The sequence below is a fragment of the Neltuma alba genome, unplaced genomic scaffold, assembly GCF_004799145.2.
Source record: "Neltuma alba isolate B1F8T4 unplaced genomic scaffold, ASM479914v2 tig00013366_pilon, whole genome shotgun sequence".
Classification (NCBI taxonomy): Eukaryota; Viridiplantae; Streptophyta; class Magnoliopsida; order Fabales; family Fabaceae; genus Neltuma; species Neltuma alba.
In genome coordinates this window covers 24,680-44,093 of record NW_021637631.1, presented here as the reverse complement: position 1 = coordinate 44,093, position 19,414 = coordinate 24,680, and the positions used below count along the sequence as shown (strand labels likewise).

General features: G+C 31.9%; 1 protein-coding gene across 1 annotated transcript; it reads left to right on the top strand.

Moving 5' to 3' along the window:
• Positions 1 to 19,243: 19,243 nt before the first annotated feature.
• On the top strand, positions 19,244 to 19,414 carry LOC114736737 (uncharacterized). The gene has a single exon (XM_028924608.1). It carries the CDS (start codon positions 19,244 to 19,246, stop codon positions 19,412 to 19,414), a length of 171 nt encoding a protein of 56 aa, XP_028780441.1.

Sequence of the window (19,414 nt, the reverse complement as noted above, 5' to 3'; positions counted from 1 at the left end):
CACTTCTAACAATCTTAACGTGTATAGAAAACTAAGTGGAGACATAGGTAGCAAGGTTTTTAATATGCATGACAAATTCATTTTTGTGATGCATTAAAAACACTCAAGTTCCCCCAGAAAAATCATCTACAGTATCTAGAAAGTATTGATAACCCTGGTGGGTAGATGTCTTATATGGCCCCCATAGCAAATCAAAATATCCTTTAGATTTGATACAGCTAGAGGGAAAGGGGAATTTAGTTAGTTTTGATTGCATGCATATGTCACAACTATTAGAATCTTTGTTCAACAAGTCAACATCATAATAAATATTTTCCAAATGTTTTAATACAGATAAAAGGGCATGCTTGAGTCTCCTATGCCAAAGATGAATATCAATAGAATTTAAACCCCTACTAGTATTGTAATTTCTATGTATGTTTTGAGCCACATTGATAGTATCACAAATGTTTTGAATTCTCAAGACATATAAGCCTCCTATCAATTTACCAATCGTCTTCATCTTCCTATCCTGAAGGCCCTGCATTAAATAGAGATCAGGAAAGGAGGAAGCCATACACTGATTTTCTCAAGTAAACCTAGAAATAGATATTAGGTTGAATTTGAGTTGAAGGACATATAAAACATTATTCAGAATAATATCATCACCTATAGTACCAGTCCCTATGTGGGTTACAAGTAGATGTTGGCTATTAGGTATTTTGATTGATTTAATAGGTCCATCATAGTTTTATAGTCATTTAAAAGCTAAAAATGCCCAACTATATGTGTAGTAGCCCCTTAAGTCCAGAATCCAACTTGTATAAGTAATAGATTCGTAAATACGAGGATGCAAACCTGTACTAGTTAAAGCATGCACAGTGGGTTCTAAATCACGCTTAAGCATTTCAAGTATTCTCTTATGCTGTTCTTGAGTAAATGTTAGAGCGAACGATATGTGTGCTTCCAAGTCATTGGTTAACTCCTTTCCTTGACTTGAATCTTTAATTGGTTTTCCTTTGTTGCCTCTAAAGTTGGGTGGAAAACCAATGATATGGTAACAGTTCTCCTTAACGTGATCCTTCTTATGGTAGTAACTGTATTCTTGTTGATTTTCTCCACGGCCTCTACCTTTTCCTTATTCCCTTCCTCTTGCGATCATAGCAATTCCCTCATTAGTAATGATCTTCTCTGCTCCAACTATCATTCTTTATGCCTAATCTTGAACAACCAATGCATATGCATTGGTCACAGGGGAAAAATGGGACATCACCATTATCTGGCTTCTTGCTTGAATGAAAGACTCGTTAGGGCCCATGAGAAACTTTAATAGTTTTTTTTTTCTTACATGGCCTTAGCACATGCCTTTGAGGTAGCACATTTGCATGATAAGAAGACTATTCTTCCTAAAGCTCTTTTGATTTAGAGTAGTAGACCGACATAGAGGAAGTTCCTTAGCACAAGAATTGGATCTCATGATATAGAGTAAAGAGGCGTGGTCCACTCTTTTTATCAAACATTCTTTTAAGTCATTTCAGACTTCATATGCTCTCTGGTGAAAGATTAGACCATTACCAAGCTCCTTGGAAACAGAGTTAATTAGCCACAACAATATGATCACAATGCACCACTCCCATTGCTTCTGTAGACTCTTATCTTGATCTTTTCTTTTTGGTAGCTTCTATCAACAAATACAAGCTTTTGCTTTCCAAGAAGTGCTATCTTCATTGCACAATTCCAAATTATATAGCTTTCTGATTCAGTGAGGACATGAGAGATGATAATCGCACCCTGTCTATCTGACAGATAGAGATACAATAGGTGACAAAGGGGAACTCCTTCAGCGATGGACTTGTCACCTCCTATAATGAGCTTTGCTAGGGTTCTTCATGTTAGGTTAGAGGCAAATAAGGAATGGGTTGTGAGAATGTTTAGCGATGGCTTTTATACCATGTTGATAGGCTAGGAACCAAGCTCGTATCGACAATACTATGGGAGAAAGATTGAATGAATTGCTTTATTGAATGAAGTATTATAAATTATGAAATGTCCTTACTTTTACTCCTCATAACATGTATTTGGAAGCAAAATGGATATGCATAATCGTTGCTTAAGCCCAAAAATTGTAGAACTTTTCATTAAGGTTCTCGAGTACTATTCACGCATAAATTTCAAATTATAGGTCTAACTTCAAAAAATCATAACTAATTCTATAAAAATCATATGGGTTGCTCCAAATTTCTAATCGAATCTCTTTTACTGCTCTACTAGGAAATAATATGAAACTGGACTTATCCTTAACTAATTCATATAGTGTCTTCATTGAACTTTACTATTTACTCGGTCAATTCTGAAATTTTCATATTTTCTACCTCAAATTTGGTTCAAGCATAACTCTTAGCGCACATATTCTTTTTAAGTGATCTACCACTCGTTTTAAAGATTAGGATGTGCAATTTAGCCATGCCAAATTTTATAAGCAGAATCGATCATTTGCCTCACTTCCACTCCGTCTCTATTTCGTGACTCATTTAGGGATAACTTATCCCCCTTACTTGTATTAACAATTCATAATTAATTCTTTCCTTGCATACACTGTTCTCATATATTATCATAGTCAATTGTACATGCTATCATTATTATTTATTATCACATAACATTAAATGGCATGTTTATATCCGACATTAACATATAACTTATACCATATAATGTAATATATTTCATAAATTCTTTTCCTCTCTTCGCTGCTTCACTTCTTGGTTTTTTCTCCCATGCTCTTTGCACCTATTATGATTGGTTAATGGAGGATGAGATTTGGAAGAATCTTGGTAGCAAACAATATCATCAATATATACAAGATGAATGCAAGTATATGATATGCTTTCTTGATTATTTTTATGCTAATTTAGTGATCTAACCTTATACTCAATGTCTCCTATTACATTCTTGGCCATAAAATCATCAAGAGACAAAACATACATCATTCATACATAGCTCATATCATCACAATTAGCATCATGCAAATCAATATAACAAGCATAAACACCAAGCACATAAGATAGGTAAGTTCACTACCTTGCATCATAAGCTTTCCTCTTGCTTTTCCTTTGACTCCCTTGACTTCCCAACCATAAGGGCTTTTGGTCAATATCATCAAAATATCTTCTTGGATGTTCCAAGGTTCTAAACACAGTCACAAGGTTTACATAACTCATTAGGACCAAGAAATCACACAAAGGTCAAGACTTGCTCTATTGAACTTCAATCATTTCTCTTGATTTTAGGGTTTTCTTTCTAGCTTTTCTAAAATTATCCTTTTAGGCCAATCCTACACAATTTTGCATAAGGAATCTAAATATAAGCTTAGATTTATGAAAATAAAATTCCTTCCTTTCCAAATAGATTTGGCAAGAGGGAGGATTTAAAAATCCTAATTTTCAAACTTCAATTCCAATGCTTCCAAAGCCTGTTCCTTAGGTTTACCTTATACTATTTTTTATTTTAAACCCAATGGAAGCATCAAAACTCACAAAATCACATCCTAGGGTGCCGTTATAGGTTTGGCCGAACAGTGCACTTAAATTCTATATCATATAATTTTTCCAATTTCAATGCAATATCACTTCATTCAAGCTATAATCAATAACTTTAAACTAGGTTTAACATCAAAATTATCCTCCCCTATTCAAGATTAAATTTAGCCAGCACCTCCTCTAAGAGAAACTGATATTTTTAAACCATAATACTCAAGAAAACATAGCATAACACAAGGTAGAACCTTAAACCAACCTTGTATTCAAGCTTGTGTACCAAAGTAGATGGTTTCTCCTTGCTTGATCTTCAAGAAAACAAATTGCAAGAGGTTTCCCCTTGTTGGCCGAAATGTGTGAGTGTGAGGAGGGAGATGACTATTTATAAGCCATGTTTTAAATGTTTGCCATCCAAGTTCAAGCTAATTACCATGCTTAAGTATCACTTTCTCAAGGCTTTTTGCACTAATTACCATCATTAAGTTAATTCCAACCTAAATTGAATTTTCAAAGTCAAAATCCTCTCCATTCTTGGCTTCACAAGTGGCATCAAAATTCTCTCCATTCATAACTTGACAAGTGGCACATTTCTAACCAAGTTAAATATAAGAATACACTTTACGCCTTATCAGTACACTTTGTACTGAAATAAGTTCTTTTTCCATAATTACAGTATCCTTGGCACTTAATTATTTTCTATTACATCCATAATACATTCTTATCATTTTTTCTTCCCAAAATACCGTTCTTTGTTACCATCACAATTTTCTATTAATGGTAAAGAAAAAAACCAATTTAATTACCATAATAACTTCTTTATTCGAGAAGAGATTTCTATAGTTTTTGAACTCAGAGAAGATTTCTATTTGCTCCATAAAATTTTTTTAATTATAGAAAAATTCTAAAAATTTTCTTGGGCCATAACTCTTTCTTTAACTATTTCTTTTTGAATTTTCCGTAAAATGCTTCTTAGAGCCATAAATGAACTTTATATTTTATTAAAGCCACAATGCTAGACCTTCTGGGGATGAGACTAATTTTTATAAATTTATTTATCCTCTTAACTATTTGTTTTCCATTTTTATCTATGTGTTTCAAGCCTCCTCATGGCTCAAATAATTGTATCTAGATAATTAGCTCAAACTGAGCTACTATATTGAAAATTCTATTAAAGCTACTATAAGGGTATTTTCATCATTTATCTTTATCAAAAGGCCTTTATACACCGTTTTCCCTTTTTTTTGGGATTTTTCTGAAATTTTCTGTATACTTTTCATAATTTCCCCTATGGCTTGTAACTTTCTAAAATTACGGTTTTGGCCCTACTTGGCTCAACCTCATGAATCATCATTTTGAGGCCTGCACCTCAACCTTAGGCCTACACCTAATATATTTTTCCTTTTTGAGCCCTTGAGACTTTTCTAAAGCCCTTGACTTTATTTACACTTTTGCCCCTAGAAACTATCTAACTTTGCAGTGTAGTCCATATTCCTATTCTAGCTTCCTTTTGCATCTTTAAAACTTCTACTCAAAAGGGCTCGGTAGCCTACCTTCTTTAGGCTACTTTCTAAGTTTTTAGGCTTAAAAATTAGGATGTGACAAATTACACCACCTAAGCTTGAAACCCAGGCTTAATATTTATACAAGGTCGAAGAGAGGCTTAACGGCCCAAGAAAGTAAAGAAAGACACAATATTTATATAACAACATCAAATAACTTAAATTAAACTTTCTATTTTTCTAGATATATAACTTCGTATAATAACATCATAATTAAATATCCTAACACAAGAAAGTTTAAAATACGAAAACCATTAAGTTATCTAAATAAATATTTTTATCATTTTGACCTCATGCATAATTGAAAATAATATTATTGAAGAAATTGTTATGCTGAATTATCTTGAATACTATCAATCTCTTCATCATAAAAAATCTGTAAGTTCATAAATAAGACAATTTAAGTTCATCAAGAGAAGGAAATTGAAGAAAAGCAACAATTTAAATGAAAATAGTAATTTTTTGACGCATGGCTAGGTTTATCACATTTTGTAACTATTTATTTGTCGATAAATTCCCTAGATGTAGGTTTGCCCCATTTATTGATGTAAACATATGAAGATAGATCACAGATGTATACAAAATGCCATTGTAGACACTTTCTACATAAATTCCTTCCAAGAGTTATGTGTAAACTTTACTAATGAAGAAAAAAACCATGAAATTGTTATTTTTGTCATATTAATCAGAGCAACATCGGTGTGTAGAAATTTTCATCTTATATCAGTATTTATCAAATTTATATTTAATTTTTTATTATTCATGCATCTTACATATGTTAACTTCATGCATGTTAGATGACGATTACATACTTGTATAAACATCTTTTTAGAAGGGAATACAATACCTTAAAGTATCAAATTCTCAAAATTTGTTGAAGCAAATGATGTCAATTATTAAATTGACAAATTATTTTTTATATGTTGCATTAGGATTTGAATCTAAAGAAAACACTTTGGGCATACAATTTTTTATATATATTTTCTTCCTCACATAACATCATCGATAAAATAGGTTAAGTTAAACTAAAATTAACATTTAGAGATGATAACGAAGAAATCAAATTTTGACAAAAGCAAACCACTGCTTTTCTAGTCCAAACACTAACTTTATAGGAAGAAATAATTATACTAAAATAACTATGAAGAACTAAAGATTGAGCATACCAAACTAAATTGAAAGGCCTCTAAACCACTAATACAACCTAGAAAAAATATTAAGAAGTTTTAATTGACTTAATCCTATTTAAACCTCATTAAAAACATGCCAAAACCCCAAAATATTTACATGAACTAAAAAAAGATATAATGACATGACTTTTTTTTTTTTTGATAAATGCCCTGACTAATAACTACAAAGTACGTTGTGTTATGAAATAATTCTAATAAAAGAGAATTAAAAATTCAAGAAAAGACAAAAAAATACTTGCACTTGTTAGCATAATCAAGCAAACCCACCAAATTGGAAGGTTAGTTATCACTTCTTTCATTAAAAAGCAATAGTTAACTACTAAATCTAATGTTGGAATTTATATAATTCACTACTTTTAAGAATTTTGATACTTTGTAATTATATATCAAGAAAATTTAAACACTTGAAATTATTCACACCAGAATCCACCACGTTAATAGAAAGCAAAAGAAAAGAATGTATCAATTACTTAGATGGCAAGATTAATTTAAGGTACACCATTAATAGCATTATTTCTTTGGTGAAAAAGGAAAACTACAAACACGCACACTAAGTATCAGCGTATTCTTCAGCCTTCTCTCTTAGTAACTCATGAATGCAGCAAAATGGGATTGGAAAAATAAGTCAGTCCATGCATGGCTTTCATGGCTTCCTTGGCTTCCTTTGCTAAGAAATTAGTCGCACATTTCGCTCTCTATCGATCCATATGATATAGGCTTCCCATTCTCAATTCAACAGGATGATCACTCAAACCTCAGCATCTCCTTCACCCTCTGAAATCGTGCAAGCCTAGACTATTTCAACCAACTCAAGGCAATCAGACTCAACGATGATAAACTTGAAGCCTCTCTCCCAGGCTAGCTATTACACCTCCTTTATTATCTTATTTTATAACAATTAGAACCCTTTAGGATCAATGCACAAGCCTTTAAGTATGGAAAATTTTAAATCTAAAATTTTCATTTTTGGTTCACTGTTCACTGTTCACTGTTCACCGCATTTTTGGCCAACTTTGAGAATTCATAACTAAATATAGAAAAATTGAAACGAAGTAGTTCCAATTTCAATTTGAGGCTTGTTATGCCTTCTTGAGGAAAAAATACTCATGGGTATCATATCATCACGAAACAGAGCTAGAAAATTTTTCAAGTTACACTGTTTATATGGTTATTTTCCAATTTTTTGGTATTTTTGCCTAATTTTGGGAGGATATATCTCTTAGCACAAAAACTCTAAATTTAGTGATCTACCACTTATGTTAAAACTGAAAATGAGATCTATAAGTTTGTCAAATTTCAAGTCTAAATTCATCCATTTGCTCATTATTTTATGTGACATAAGATTACCCCTGTTTAGGTATTTTTATCCCTTAATCAAACCTTATTAATTTATTTTTTCTTTTTCCATTTGCCATCCATTCCAACAAACTAAACCATGATCATAGCCAACCATTAAACACTATAACTTACATAATGTCAAAAGTATAGTGCATCTTTACCCGTTACGAACTTATATCAAAGTTTATCAACGTACAATATAAACTTTATACATTGTCATAAAATTTCCAAGACCTCCTTAGCTCAACACTATGTCCTTGCCCTTGTCCATGATTGATCCACTCCCTATTGATGCATAATTTGACATAGGAGGGAATGAGATTTCATAAGAATCTCAGTAGCAATGAACTATAACTATCGTGCTTATCAAGCAATACATAATGTGTTATGCAATTGCACCTCAAAACATTTTTAAGTCACATAAAATCACACTATGCATCAAGTCAAAAGAGGAATCAAATACACTTTCACATTGACATATTATCATGCATTTGGCCAAAGCATATCAAATGTTATAAAGTCAACAATTTCTACCACATAAATTCCTCAATCCAAAGCCATTAACACAAACACATTAAGTAAGCAAGATAAACAATCAAATTATAGGTTCAATGCTACCTTTTAACCCTTGTATAATTCGGCCTCCTTAAGAGAATTAGGCTCTCCTTGTTTTTCCCCCACAAAACCTTGGTCTTAAATTTAAAAATTTTAATTTGGACATTAATTTTCTGAAAATTACTGTTCACTGTCCAGTTTTTAGATTACAGGTCCAACTTTGAAAAATCATAACTAATTCTAGAAAAATTGTATGGAGGTGCTCCAAAATTCTACGGAAAGCTCTTTCAATACTCTTTAAGGGAAAAATATTCAACTGAACTCATCCTCATTGAAAACATACAGTTTATTGGATTAAGATTACTATTCGTTTGGTAAAATCTGGACTTTCCAGATTCTGCGCCTTAATTTTGAAAATTCATATCTCTTAGTATACACATCCAAATGAGGTGATTTACCACTCATTTTAAAGATTGGGATGTGCACTATAAGTATACTAAATTTCGTAACTTAACTCATTCATATGATGGGTCAAACTGAAGCTTGAAACTAATTGCTCCATGACCTACGTTTTATCCCTTAACATCTCTTTACTTTAATTCTTTTTATTTCTTTGGCATACCTAACATGGGCTTACTTTTTTCCATTCACGCTTATACATTCCTATACACACCATAAGCTTTATAATTAAATACATGGCATTCACAACATAAGTCATAACATAGGAGAATTATGCATTGAATAATAATATCAATCATTAGCATCAATAACTCTCCACTTCTTCTCCTTGCTTCTCATGCCATTAGTGCCCACCATTGATTGACCTAAATGGTTGGTTAGGGAGGGGGTGAGATTCGGGGGAATCTCAGTAGCAAACAATACCATATTAATCATACTAAATGGATGCTCATGCACTACACGCAACTTGTTTATTCTCTTGTTAATTATTGACATACTAGCATGCTTAAAGCTAACTTCTTGATGCATGGCCATGGAGACATAATCTACTCATCATGAATAGCAATTACAGTAGCTAAAACATGTCACAATAACATTCAATAACATGTACACGGCAACACACAAGCATACCACATCAAGCAATGACAATAAGTAAGTTAACTACCTTGCACCTCAAGCCTTCCTCTTACTTTTCCTTTGACTCCCTTGACTTTCCAACCATGTTAGCTTTCGGTCAACATCATCAAACATCCTCTTGGATGTTCCAAAGGTCCTTGATCTTGAAGCTTGAACTTAGATGGACTTTCTCTCACTAGAAATAGCTCTTTCTCTCTCTAGATGCAAGAGTGGCAAAGTTTCCCCTATAGATCCTTGCTTGGCTGAAAATGAAGGGGAGGGAATGCCTATTTATAGCCAAAAATTTGGCTTGAATGGACCAAAATACCCTCGGTGGCTGATAGAAAGGGTAAGGGCAATTTTGGAACTTCAAGTTGAGTTTTACATCATCCTTGTATCATCTTCTTGCATCATGCTTACCTCAACCTTCTAGAAGATGCCAAATGTCATAAAAGTGGTGAAGGAGATGGGAGATTAGATCCTAGCCGTTGGATCAAACTTAATTCCTCCGAATTTTTCTCCGGCTTACTTTATGACCTTCCGAAGCTTAGAAAATTATTTTGTCTGCTTTATAAATTCCCTTTAATTCTAGAGAATATCTATGAATTTTCTTAGGCCATAACACTTCTTTTAAACCTTGCATAAAAATTCATTTACCAAAATGCCCTTTTATCGGCAAAACCGGCTCTTTAATTTATTAAAGCCACTCCATTGGCCTTTTAGTTGCGGGACTAATTTTATAAGAATAATTGTATACATTTTTGAGGTCTCTTGCTATTTTAAATAATTACCTTACATGGTATACTTTTTACCGATAATAACCTCATAAATTCCGTTGAAGCTGCCTTAGGGGTATTTTCATCTTTTCTTCTTCACAGAAGAACCTTAAAATATTATTTCACATTTTCTAGGATTTTCTTGAAATTCTCTGCGTACTCTTCCATTTTTACCCCTGTTGGCCATAACTTTCTGAATTTACAGTTTAGTCCCTTCTTGGACTTAGCTTCATATAATCCTCTCTTTGAGGTTTCTAACTTAACCTTTGGCCTGTTTCTAGCCTCTTTTCTCTCTCTGGGCCTTCAAGACTTTACTAAATCCTCTAACTTTGATTACACTTTAGCCCCTTAAAGCTTTTACTTTGCAGTTTAGTCCCTGAAACTGATTTGTCTTCCTTTCTCATCTTTGGGACTTCTGCTCAAAAGGGGTCTAGTAGCCTATCCAATTTAGGCTATTTCTAGTACTTCTAGGCCCAAAAGTTTGGATGTTACAGCGTATCAGCTCCTCGCGCCGTCAGCTTGCTCGTGGGTTGCGCCTCCCTCTTATTTCAGCGCTGCTTGCGTCTTGTGTTTTTCCGCTTCCAGCTCGTGTGTTTCGTCCAAGCCGAAGGTGATTATTGGATATTAGGGGTGGAGCAAACGCAGCGTTTTGCTCCCCCCTTTTATTATTTTATTTTTTTCTTTTTTAATTTATTTTTTTCTTTTATTTTTTTATTTATTATTTATTATTTTTTTATTTTCAAAATCTTCCAAAAACTTGCAAGCAAAAATTCAAAGATAAGGTAGCATAATTGTCCTCAAAAATCAATTAGTCACAATTAAACCAAAATATGACAATTTTGCCCCTATAAAATAATAATTCAAAATAAAACATATTAAATCAATTAATCAATCAATTAAGGTCAAAAGGGACTAATTAAGTTGATAAAACCCATATAAAAGATATCAAAATATATAAAAATAATTGAGTTTGTCACATTACAAAATAAAAATAGCTTATAAATTTATAACATATTTAATAGCAACTGAAATAGAACTAATAAAAATTAAAAACCATGTTTATTTGCTAAAAATAAATAAAATCAACCCACTAATACGTAAATCCCTAATATTTCGGTACCGACCTTGCTGCTTCCTTACTATTTGGCCAATATCTATTAAACTAAACTTTGTTCCAATACTCCTCCTTAATTCAAAGTCGCATACACCAAGTAAGCTTCTGAGATATATGTGTCTTTTACCGGATAATGCCTTAGTAAATATATCTAACACTTGACTTTTAGTGTTGCAAAACTTTAAAAGATTTCTCCTTTAGCCACTAACTCTCGAATAAAATGATGTCTCAGCTCTATATGCTTTGTTCTTCCATAGAATGTTAGATTCTTTGCCATGATAATAGTTGATTTATTACCACAATAGAGCTTAGTTCCCTCATGCTGTTTTTGTTGTGCATCTTCTAGTATTCTTCTAAGCCAAATACATTGGCAAGCTACTGCAGTAGCTGCAATGTACTCGGCCTCTGCTGTTGATAGTGCAATAATGGCTTGCTTTTTGGACATCCATGTGACTGCTTCTGTCCCTAAGCCAAAAATGTTTCTACAAGTGCTTTTTCAATCATCTAAAAAGCTTGCCCAGTTGCTGTCATTGAAGCCAACTAACTTGAAATGATCTGAATAAGTGTACCAGATTTCATAGTTCAACGTACCAACAATATACATAAGAATTCTCTTAGCTACACCATAGTGCTTCATTGAGGGATTACTCATGTACCTTGACATTGCACCTACTGAAAAAGAGATATCTGGCCTTGTGTGTGTTAGGTATATCAAACCACTAACTAGGCTTCTATACTGATTTGGTTTTGCTTTTGGGGCTTCATCATCTTCTTGCAACTTTTGATTAATATTCATGGGAGTAGCCTTCTTCTTATAATTTGACATGTTAAACCTTTTCAACAAGTCTAGAACATATTTCTTTTGGCACAAAAAAAAATTCCAGCTTCATCTTGCATAATTTCTAATCCCAAATAATTATGTAGTAAGCCTAAATCTGTAACTTCAAACTTACTCATCATATTGGCTTTGAATCCTTTTAACGGTGACTTGCTTGAGCCCATATAAATTATATCATCAACATACAAACAAACTATAATAAAGTTGAATATACCTTGTCTTTTTACATAGAGTATAGACTCATTCTCACTTTTGAAAAATTCATTTTGCTAGAAATAAGCATCAATCTTACTGTACCATGCTTGAGGAGCTTGTTTTAAGCCATAAAGTGCTTTCTTCAGCTTGTAAACTTTCTCTTTTTCTCCACGAATCATAAATCCTTATGGTTGTTCTACATAAACAATGTCTTCCAGTTCTCCATTCAAAAATATTGATTTGACATCAAACTAATACACTTTCCATTTCAGTTGAACTGCTAATGCGAGAAGTAATCTCACATTCTCAAATCATGCCACTGGAGAGAAAGTCTCCTTATAATCTACTCCTTGTTGTTGAGAGTATCCTTTTGCCACTAGCCGTGCTTTGTGCTTTTGAATATTCCCATCTACATTGAACTTTGTCTTAAAGATCCATTTCAAGCTTATGACATTTTTTTTCTTTAGGAAAATCAATTAGCTCCCACATGGCATTCCATTCTATGGCTGTGAGCTCTTCTTTTATAGCTTTCTGTTAGAGTTCTTTTTTGCTACCTTATCATATGTTGTAGGGTTTGGAGCCATCAATGTAAAATCATCATTTGCACAAATCTCCCTCAATGATATGAATTTTCTTCATAGAGTCTCCCTAGAAGACTCACTTGTTGAGCTTGAGCCCTTCTTGATGGTGTTGTTACTGGACTATTTTCAGTTGTAGTGACTGGAGTAGGCATATTAACTGAAGTAGAGATTGTTTCCTCAATTAATAGCATCTGGAGTGGATTTTTCCTGCTGTATGAGTTGTTCTCATTCTAATTCCAACTTGTATCTTCATTGAATAACACATTTCTACTAACAACTATCTCTCCAATTTTGAGAGACTCATCACACATTTTATAAGCTTTAGACTCATCACAATAGCCAACAAAAATAAGTTTATGACAACTTTGAGAATTTACAAAAACATAGACAATACAACCAAATAAGTAAGCTTTCTCTCTTTCCATGCTTCATAAGGAATGCAATCTTGTACTATTTTTACTAGTAAGAGATTCAATAAGTACACTACTGTTGCTATAGCTTTTGCCTAGAAAGTATTTGGTAATTCTTTCCCTTTCAGTAAGCATCTCACCATTTCTACCACTATTCTATTTTTGCGTTTGGCTACACCGTTCTGTTCTAGTATGTGAGGTGCTATAAGCTCATGTCTTATATCATTTTCTTCATAAAAATAGTTAAAATCTGATGAGGTAAATTCCCCATCTTTGTCTATGCGAAGTACTTTAATACTTGCATCACTTTGCTTTTCAACCATTGCTTTAGATTTCCTAATGCCCATTTTGGTCCACTAATAGTAGGAAATGTAATGCAATGTAATGATAATTACATGAGTTTGTTTGGTACACCATTAAGGAAAAATGATGCATAGGCATAAAAATATTTAGTTGGATTACAAACAACATGGAAATAGATAAAAATATGAGTAAAATACTCTAACGACCCTTCTAGTTTGCATCAATTACACAAACCTCCCCTCTATTTTTAAAACATACACTTTAATTCAATTCGTTGACACCATTAGGAATATTCTAAAAAGATTCTAAAAATATTATTTTTATCTTAAATTTATATTAAAATAAATTTTATTTACTATTTTTCCCCTCATTCTAATAAATTCTAAAATTTTATTTTAACGATTACACAGCTCAGAAAAGAATTAAAACAACGACTAGGAGGCAACCTAAAATCAATGGCGGCAAGGGCTACACAGGTACCAAATTTTCATACTTTTCTTTTCCTCTCAAGTTCGCCTACGATAGCAAAGGGTATATTAGTTCTTCAACCTCTTGCATATGCTTGTGTTAGAGAGAGCATAGCATAATAGCTTTTCACATGGTCATTGACAGCTTTTTGGCTTGTTCATAATCGCTCTCAAAGCTGTCACTGAAGACCATCAAAATGGCATCAAACAAATGAAATTGCCTATATATATAGACATACACATATATATATATGTGTGTGTGTGTGTGTGTGTTGACATATGGTTTCTTTCGAATATTGCAGCACGGTTTTTTGTGAAAATCACCTCACACCCACATGCTATCTTTAGTAATTTCCAAATATTATTTAGGGATTTAGTGTCCAGATGACCAATCACCTATTTGTGCTATTTAGTTTACTTTCTATTTCTTTTGATTCTATTATATTTGTATTTTGATTTTAAAAATTTTCAATGCAAGATAATGTAACTCATATTGAAGATATTGATAATTGTGATAAAAGTGAACCTCATACTGATAAATTATATATTGATTCTAAAGAGGAGGATTATGATGATAATGAACTAGAAGAAAGGGGAGAGGGTGAGGATTGATGATGATTCCATTTTGAATAGTGTAGAAGACAATGAAGATAGTGAGCCTGAAGTTCATATTGATGATAATAAAAATTCTGCAAGTGGTAGTGACATAAAAAAGCCTAGACTTCTAGATATTTTTAAGAATGTTAAGGGAAGAAGATTTGAGTATGATGCTAATGGTAAAGTGCATTTGGAAAGAGATCTATTGTTTATTAACGTGAATGAGTTTAGGAATGTTTTAAGGGATTATATAATCCAAGAGAATTTTGACATAATAAGATTAAAAAATGAAAAAAAAAACAAGAGTAACTGCTATTTGTGCTTCAAACGGTTGTCCTTGGAGAATTCATGCTTCTCCCACACCAGATGGTATGACTTTTATGATAAAGACATATAAACCTATGCACAATTGTGTTAGGTTAACTAAGCAACCCAATGCTACCTCTACTTGGATAGCAAATAAATTGAAAGGGTCTTTGAATGCTGATCCTAACATGAGCTGTGAATTAATGGATAATGAATTGACTACCAAGTATGGAGTTAAGGCTCATCAGATGCAACTGTATAGGGCAAGAAAAAAAGGGCGAGAAGAATGTGAAGGTTCTCATGCTACAAGTTACAAGAAGATACCAAAATATGCAGAGTTATTGTTGGAAAAAAAAAAGGGAAGTATAGTGAAGTTATGCTATCACGATAGGTCATCATTTGAAGAAAGCCTTACTTTCAAGAGGATTTTTGTGTGTTTGGCTGCTTGTAGAGATGGCTTTTTGAAAGGTTTTAGGCCATTTTTTGGACTAGATGGTTTCCACTTAAAAGGTCCATATGGAGGTGTGTTATTATGTGCAATTTCACTTGATGCAAATAATGGGTTATTTTCATTAGCATATGGAGTGGCTGAGGTAGAGTCTAAGGAATCTTAGAGATTTTTCTTGGAATATCTGAATGATGCAATTGGAGACAATCATTATATAATTATGAGTGACAGACAAAAGGTAATTTTTTTTACAGACTTTATTTATTTTTTTAGTTTGTACATGTTATGATTGCATATGTATGATCTTTTTTCGCTGGATGTAGGGATTGACACAAGTAGTTGCTGAATTTTTTCCAAACTCATGGCATAGATATTGTGGTAGGCATTTATTTAATAATTTCAAGGTTAAATTTCCGTTGCTAATCTTAGGGGAATTTTTTTGGATGGCTGTTAAAGCTCCAAATGAATTTATTTTTAAGAAGGCAATGGAAAAAATGAAAAGATATGATGATAAGGTGTATCACTATTTGATGTCTATCCCATTGAATACTTGGACTCGACATGCATTTTATGAAAGTTGCAAAAGTCCACACATTACCAATAATATTTGTGAATCTTTTAATGAGTGGATAAATGACTTGAGAAATATGAACGTATTAAATTTATTAGATAAGTTAAGGTCAAAAATAATGATGAGATTTCACAAGAAGCTTCATTCTACTACATCTTGGCAACAAACTATTGGTGCAAGAATTGTGGATGAAATAAACAATACCATGAGAGACAGAAGGCATTGTAGAGTAGAGGTAGCTGGTAATAATCAATTTGAAGTATATGACGGGTTTACAAGATTTCCTGTGAACTTGAATTCTCATACTTGTGAATGCAAAGCATGGCAACTTAGTGAATTACCTTGCAAACATGGTGCAGCTGCCATTGCATATATAAGGGTAAAAGTAGAGGACTATTGTGATGCTTATTATAGCAAAACAAATTACATAGCCACATACTCTGGCACAATTAGCCCCTTGCCAGATTTAAGTTTGGTGGAAGAAATGGATATACTTCCACCCCCCTTACGTAGACTGCCCAACAGGCCCAGAGTGAGCAGAAAAAAAGAAAAAAGAAAAAGATGATGATGCACCATCAAATGCAAGACGAAGACTATCAACTATCAAGTGTGCTAATTGTGGAGAATTAGGGCACAATAAAAGGAGTTGTCAAAGAGCTCCTGTCAAAGTCAAGAAAAATAGACAAGTAATATATTACCTTAATTTATTATCAACAATTACATATAATATTTTCTACTTCAATTTACTCATTGCTTATTGCAGAAATCTTCTGTAAGTGCATCACAAACTTCATTTGAAGGAGTAACTCAAGAAAAAGCTTCAATACAACCAAGAGCAAAGTCAAAAATTAGAGCTAGACGAGCAAAGAAGGTATGCACATCAAATTTCTCACATTTAATGTCTTTTGTAAAATATGTTGGAATGTTTTGTTGAATTTGACTTTTTTTTTTAGTGATTTTGAAGATTGCCAAGTCAAGCAGAATTTCTAGTAATCCTCATTCAACCACTTCTCAAATGCCTTCAGTTACTCCTCTAGAATAGGATTTAATTTTTGTCACTTGGTAATGTCATTCAAAATCATTAGATGTTATATGGAGGAATTACGCATATTTGATGTATTTATTTTGTATTGCACATTTTGGTCAAGATTGTTTTGAAGAATTTAAGAGGTTTTTATTCATTTCATTTATTTTATTTTTGTAAATAATTATCTGTTTAATATTTTAGCATGAGTTTAAGTAATTAAGTTAAGGCAGACATAAAAATTTTGATTAAAAATTTAATTAATTTTTTTAGTAAATATATTCTTGACTAAATTTGTTTATAAATTTTTGAACAAAAATGTGTTTAAAAATTTTGGATTAAAAATTTACAATTTTAAACAATATTTCAAACTTATATCATTTGTATTTTATGATAAAATAGAACTATACATTTGAAATATGTTTTAGCATTTTAAAAGAAATCAAAATAAATAGTTTTAATGAATGTGATGAAAAATTAAAATTACAAAATATTATAATTTAAATTCAAATTAATAATTTTTATAACATATTAGAAGTTTTAAAATACATGTATTAGAACTATTTTTGATTTTATAAAATATATTTTTTTGAAAAATATAAATGTTTAAATGATTATTCTGTTAAAAAAGGGCATTTTGGTTTTAAAAAAAATTTAAAAGTCAAACTTAACGGTCAACTAACAATTTGGATGGATGGAAATATAATCTTAAATATAGGAGGGAGGTTTGTGTAACATACATTTTGATTTTAAGGAAAGTTTATACACGTTTTCATAATAAAAGGGAGGTTTCTGTAATTGAGGTAAAATAGAAGGATAGTTGGTGTATTTTACTCTAAAAATAATGTATCACAAGACAAAATTACCCTTATATATAATGAATTAAAATTTGTTGTTTTTTTTCAATGTCTCATATACATACTAACCTATCCATGTATATAATAGTAAAATAATAGACAAAATTACCCCTTATCCATACATATATAATAAATTAAAGTATAATTTTTTATATATCATGAATTAAAGTACAATGCAAGTTTAAATTTATATTGCAGATCAATTACTAATAAAAGTTTATTTTCCAATAGAGTTATTGATAACAAATGGAAGAATAATAAATGCTGTGAAAGATCGTATATTAGAAATATTAACAAGAAATTTAATACACACATATATTGCACTCATACACACACATTCATACATACATATATTTATATATATTATAACTATATTATAACTAGAAGAATAATTTTTAAATAAATTTGGAATTGAGCTAATAAGTAAATATATATAAATTTATGCATAAGAACTAATAAGTTAAATCATGTCCTCATCAATTTAAATTTTAAAAAAAATTGAGATAATATCTACAACCTCCAAAATACTAATAAAAAAAGACTTTAAGGTGCTGCTTCTTTATTCAAGAAGGTTGCGCACCCAAACAACCATCTAGTTTTCAGGAACTAATGAGAATCCAATCGCTAGTGATGAGGACTTTATAATTTTAACATGAACCTTGTTAATCTCACCCCAGGAGAGATCTTGTATTCTCATAAGTTGCCTACATATTTTCTCTATTCTATCGACATTAATAGGACCAAATCTTCTTGAATCCTTCCATATTTGTGCCAATTCTTTACATAAATTGTCAGCAAACTTCATTAGTATTTTGTCCATGTTGGAAGAAGATTTTTTCAAAGCGTTAGCAAGCAGCTCTACATCATCACAACAGCTCTTTACATAACCCAACATTTTGTTTAAATTATTAAATTTTGTATTTCTAATATTCTTGACTAATTAACTAAACTCCTATCACTAATTATTTTTGTTGAGGGTAATTTTTTAAAAAAAGAAATAAATAATTTTAACCAGATTAATTAACTTATGTAAAGTAGTTATTAGGTGATTATAATAAGTAGCGCATGGAGTTTTACAATTAATTAGAAATATTATAATTTGTAGTGAACGATAAAAAGAGGATTAAGTTATTATAATATTTATTTATTATTATAAAAATAATTAAGTTTTAGTGGTATCCAAATTAGCCGTTGTGGCAAGGAGACTAGGTCAAGAGGGGATTTATTAATTAAGGTGAAACCACATAATCCTAAGAGGGTAAATAGTAAATAGAAATACCCCTCAAATCAAAGATAAGGATAGATCATCAACGAGTCAAAGACTTTTCACTAATTAACCAAATTGACCATCTCTTTTTACTAAAATTGTCAATGGCTTCCATTGAAAGGCTAATTAAGAACAGGGTTTAAAATAGGTAAAAGGGAAAAAGAAGCACAATTATTCAATAAAGGTGAGATTTAAACAACAAAAGGAGGCATGAGCAAGCATCATCATCATCTTCATCATCCAGAGGCATCCAAAGCAGAAATAATGGATTCAGGGCTGTCCTGGGCTGATCAATGGGATAGCCACCCTGATCCTCCCCCCTCTAATAAAGAAGACAAGAAGAAGACCAAGCTTGGATCTGCAAAGATCAAAAGCATCCTCAGCCTCAAGTGGATGAAAGACCTGGGCAGCAACAAGAAATCTGAGAAATCTTGA

What these genes read in the sequence shown, in the direction of transcription:
- LOC114736737 (XM_028924608.1), top strand. Translation starts at nt 19,244, where the DNA reads ATGGATTCAGGGCTGTCCTGGGCTGATCAATGGGATAGCCACCCTGAT.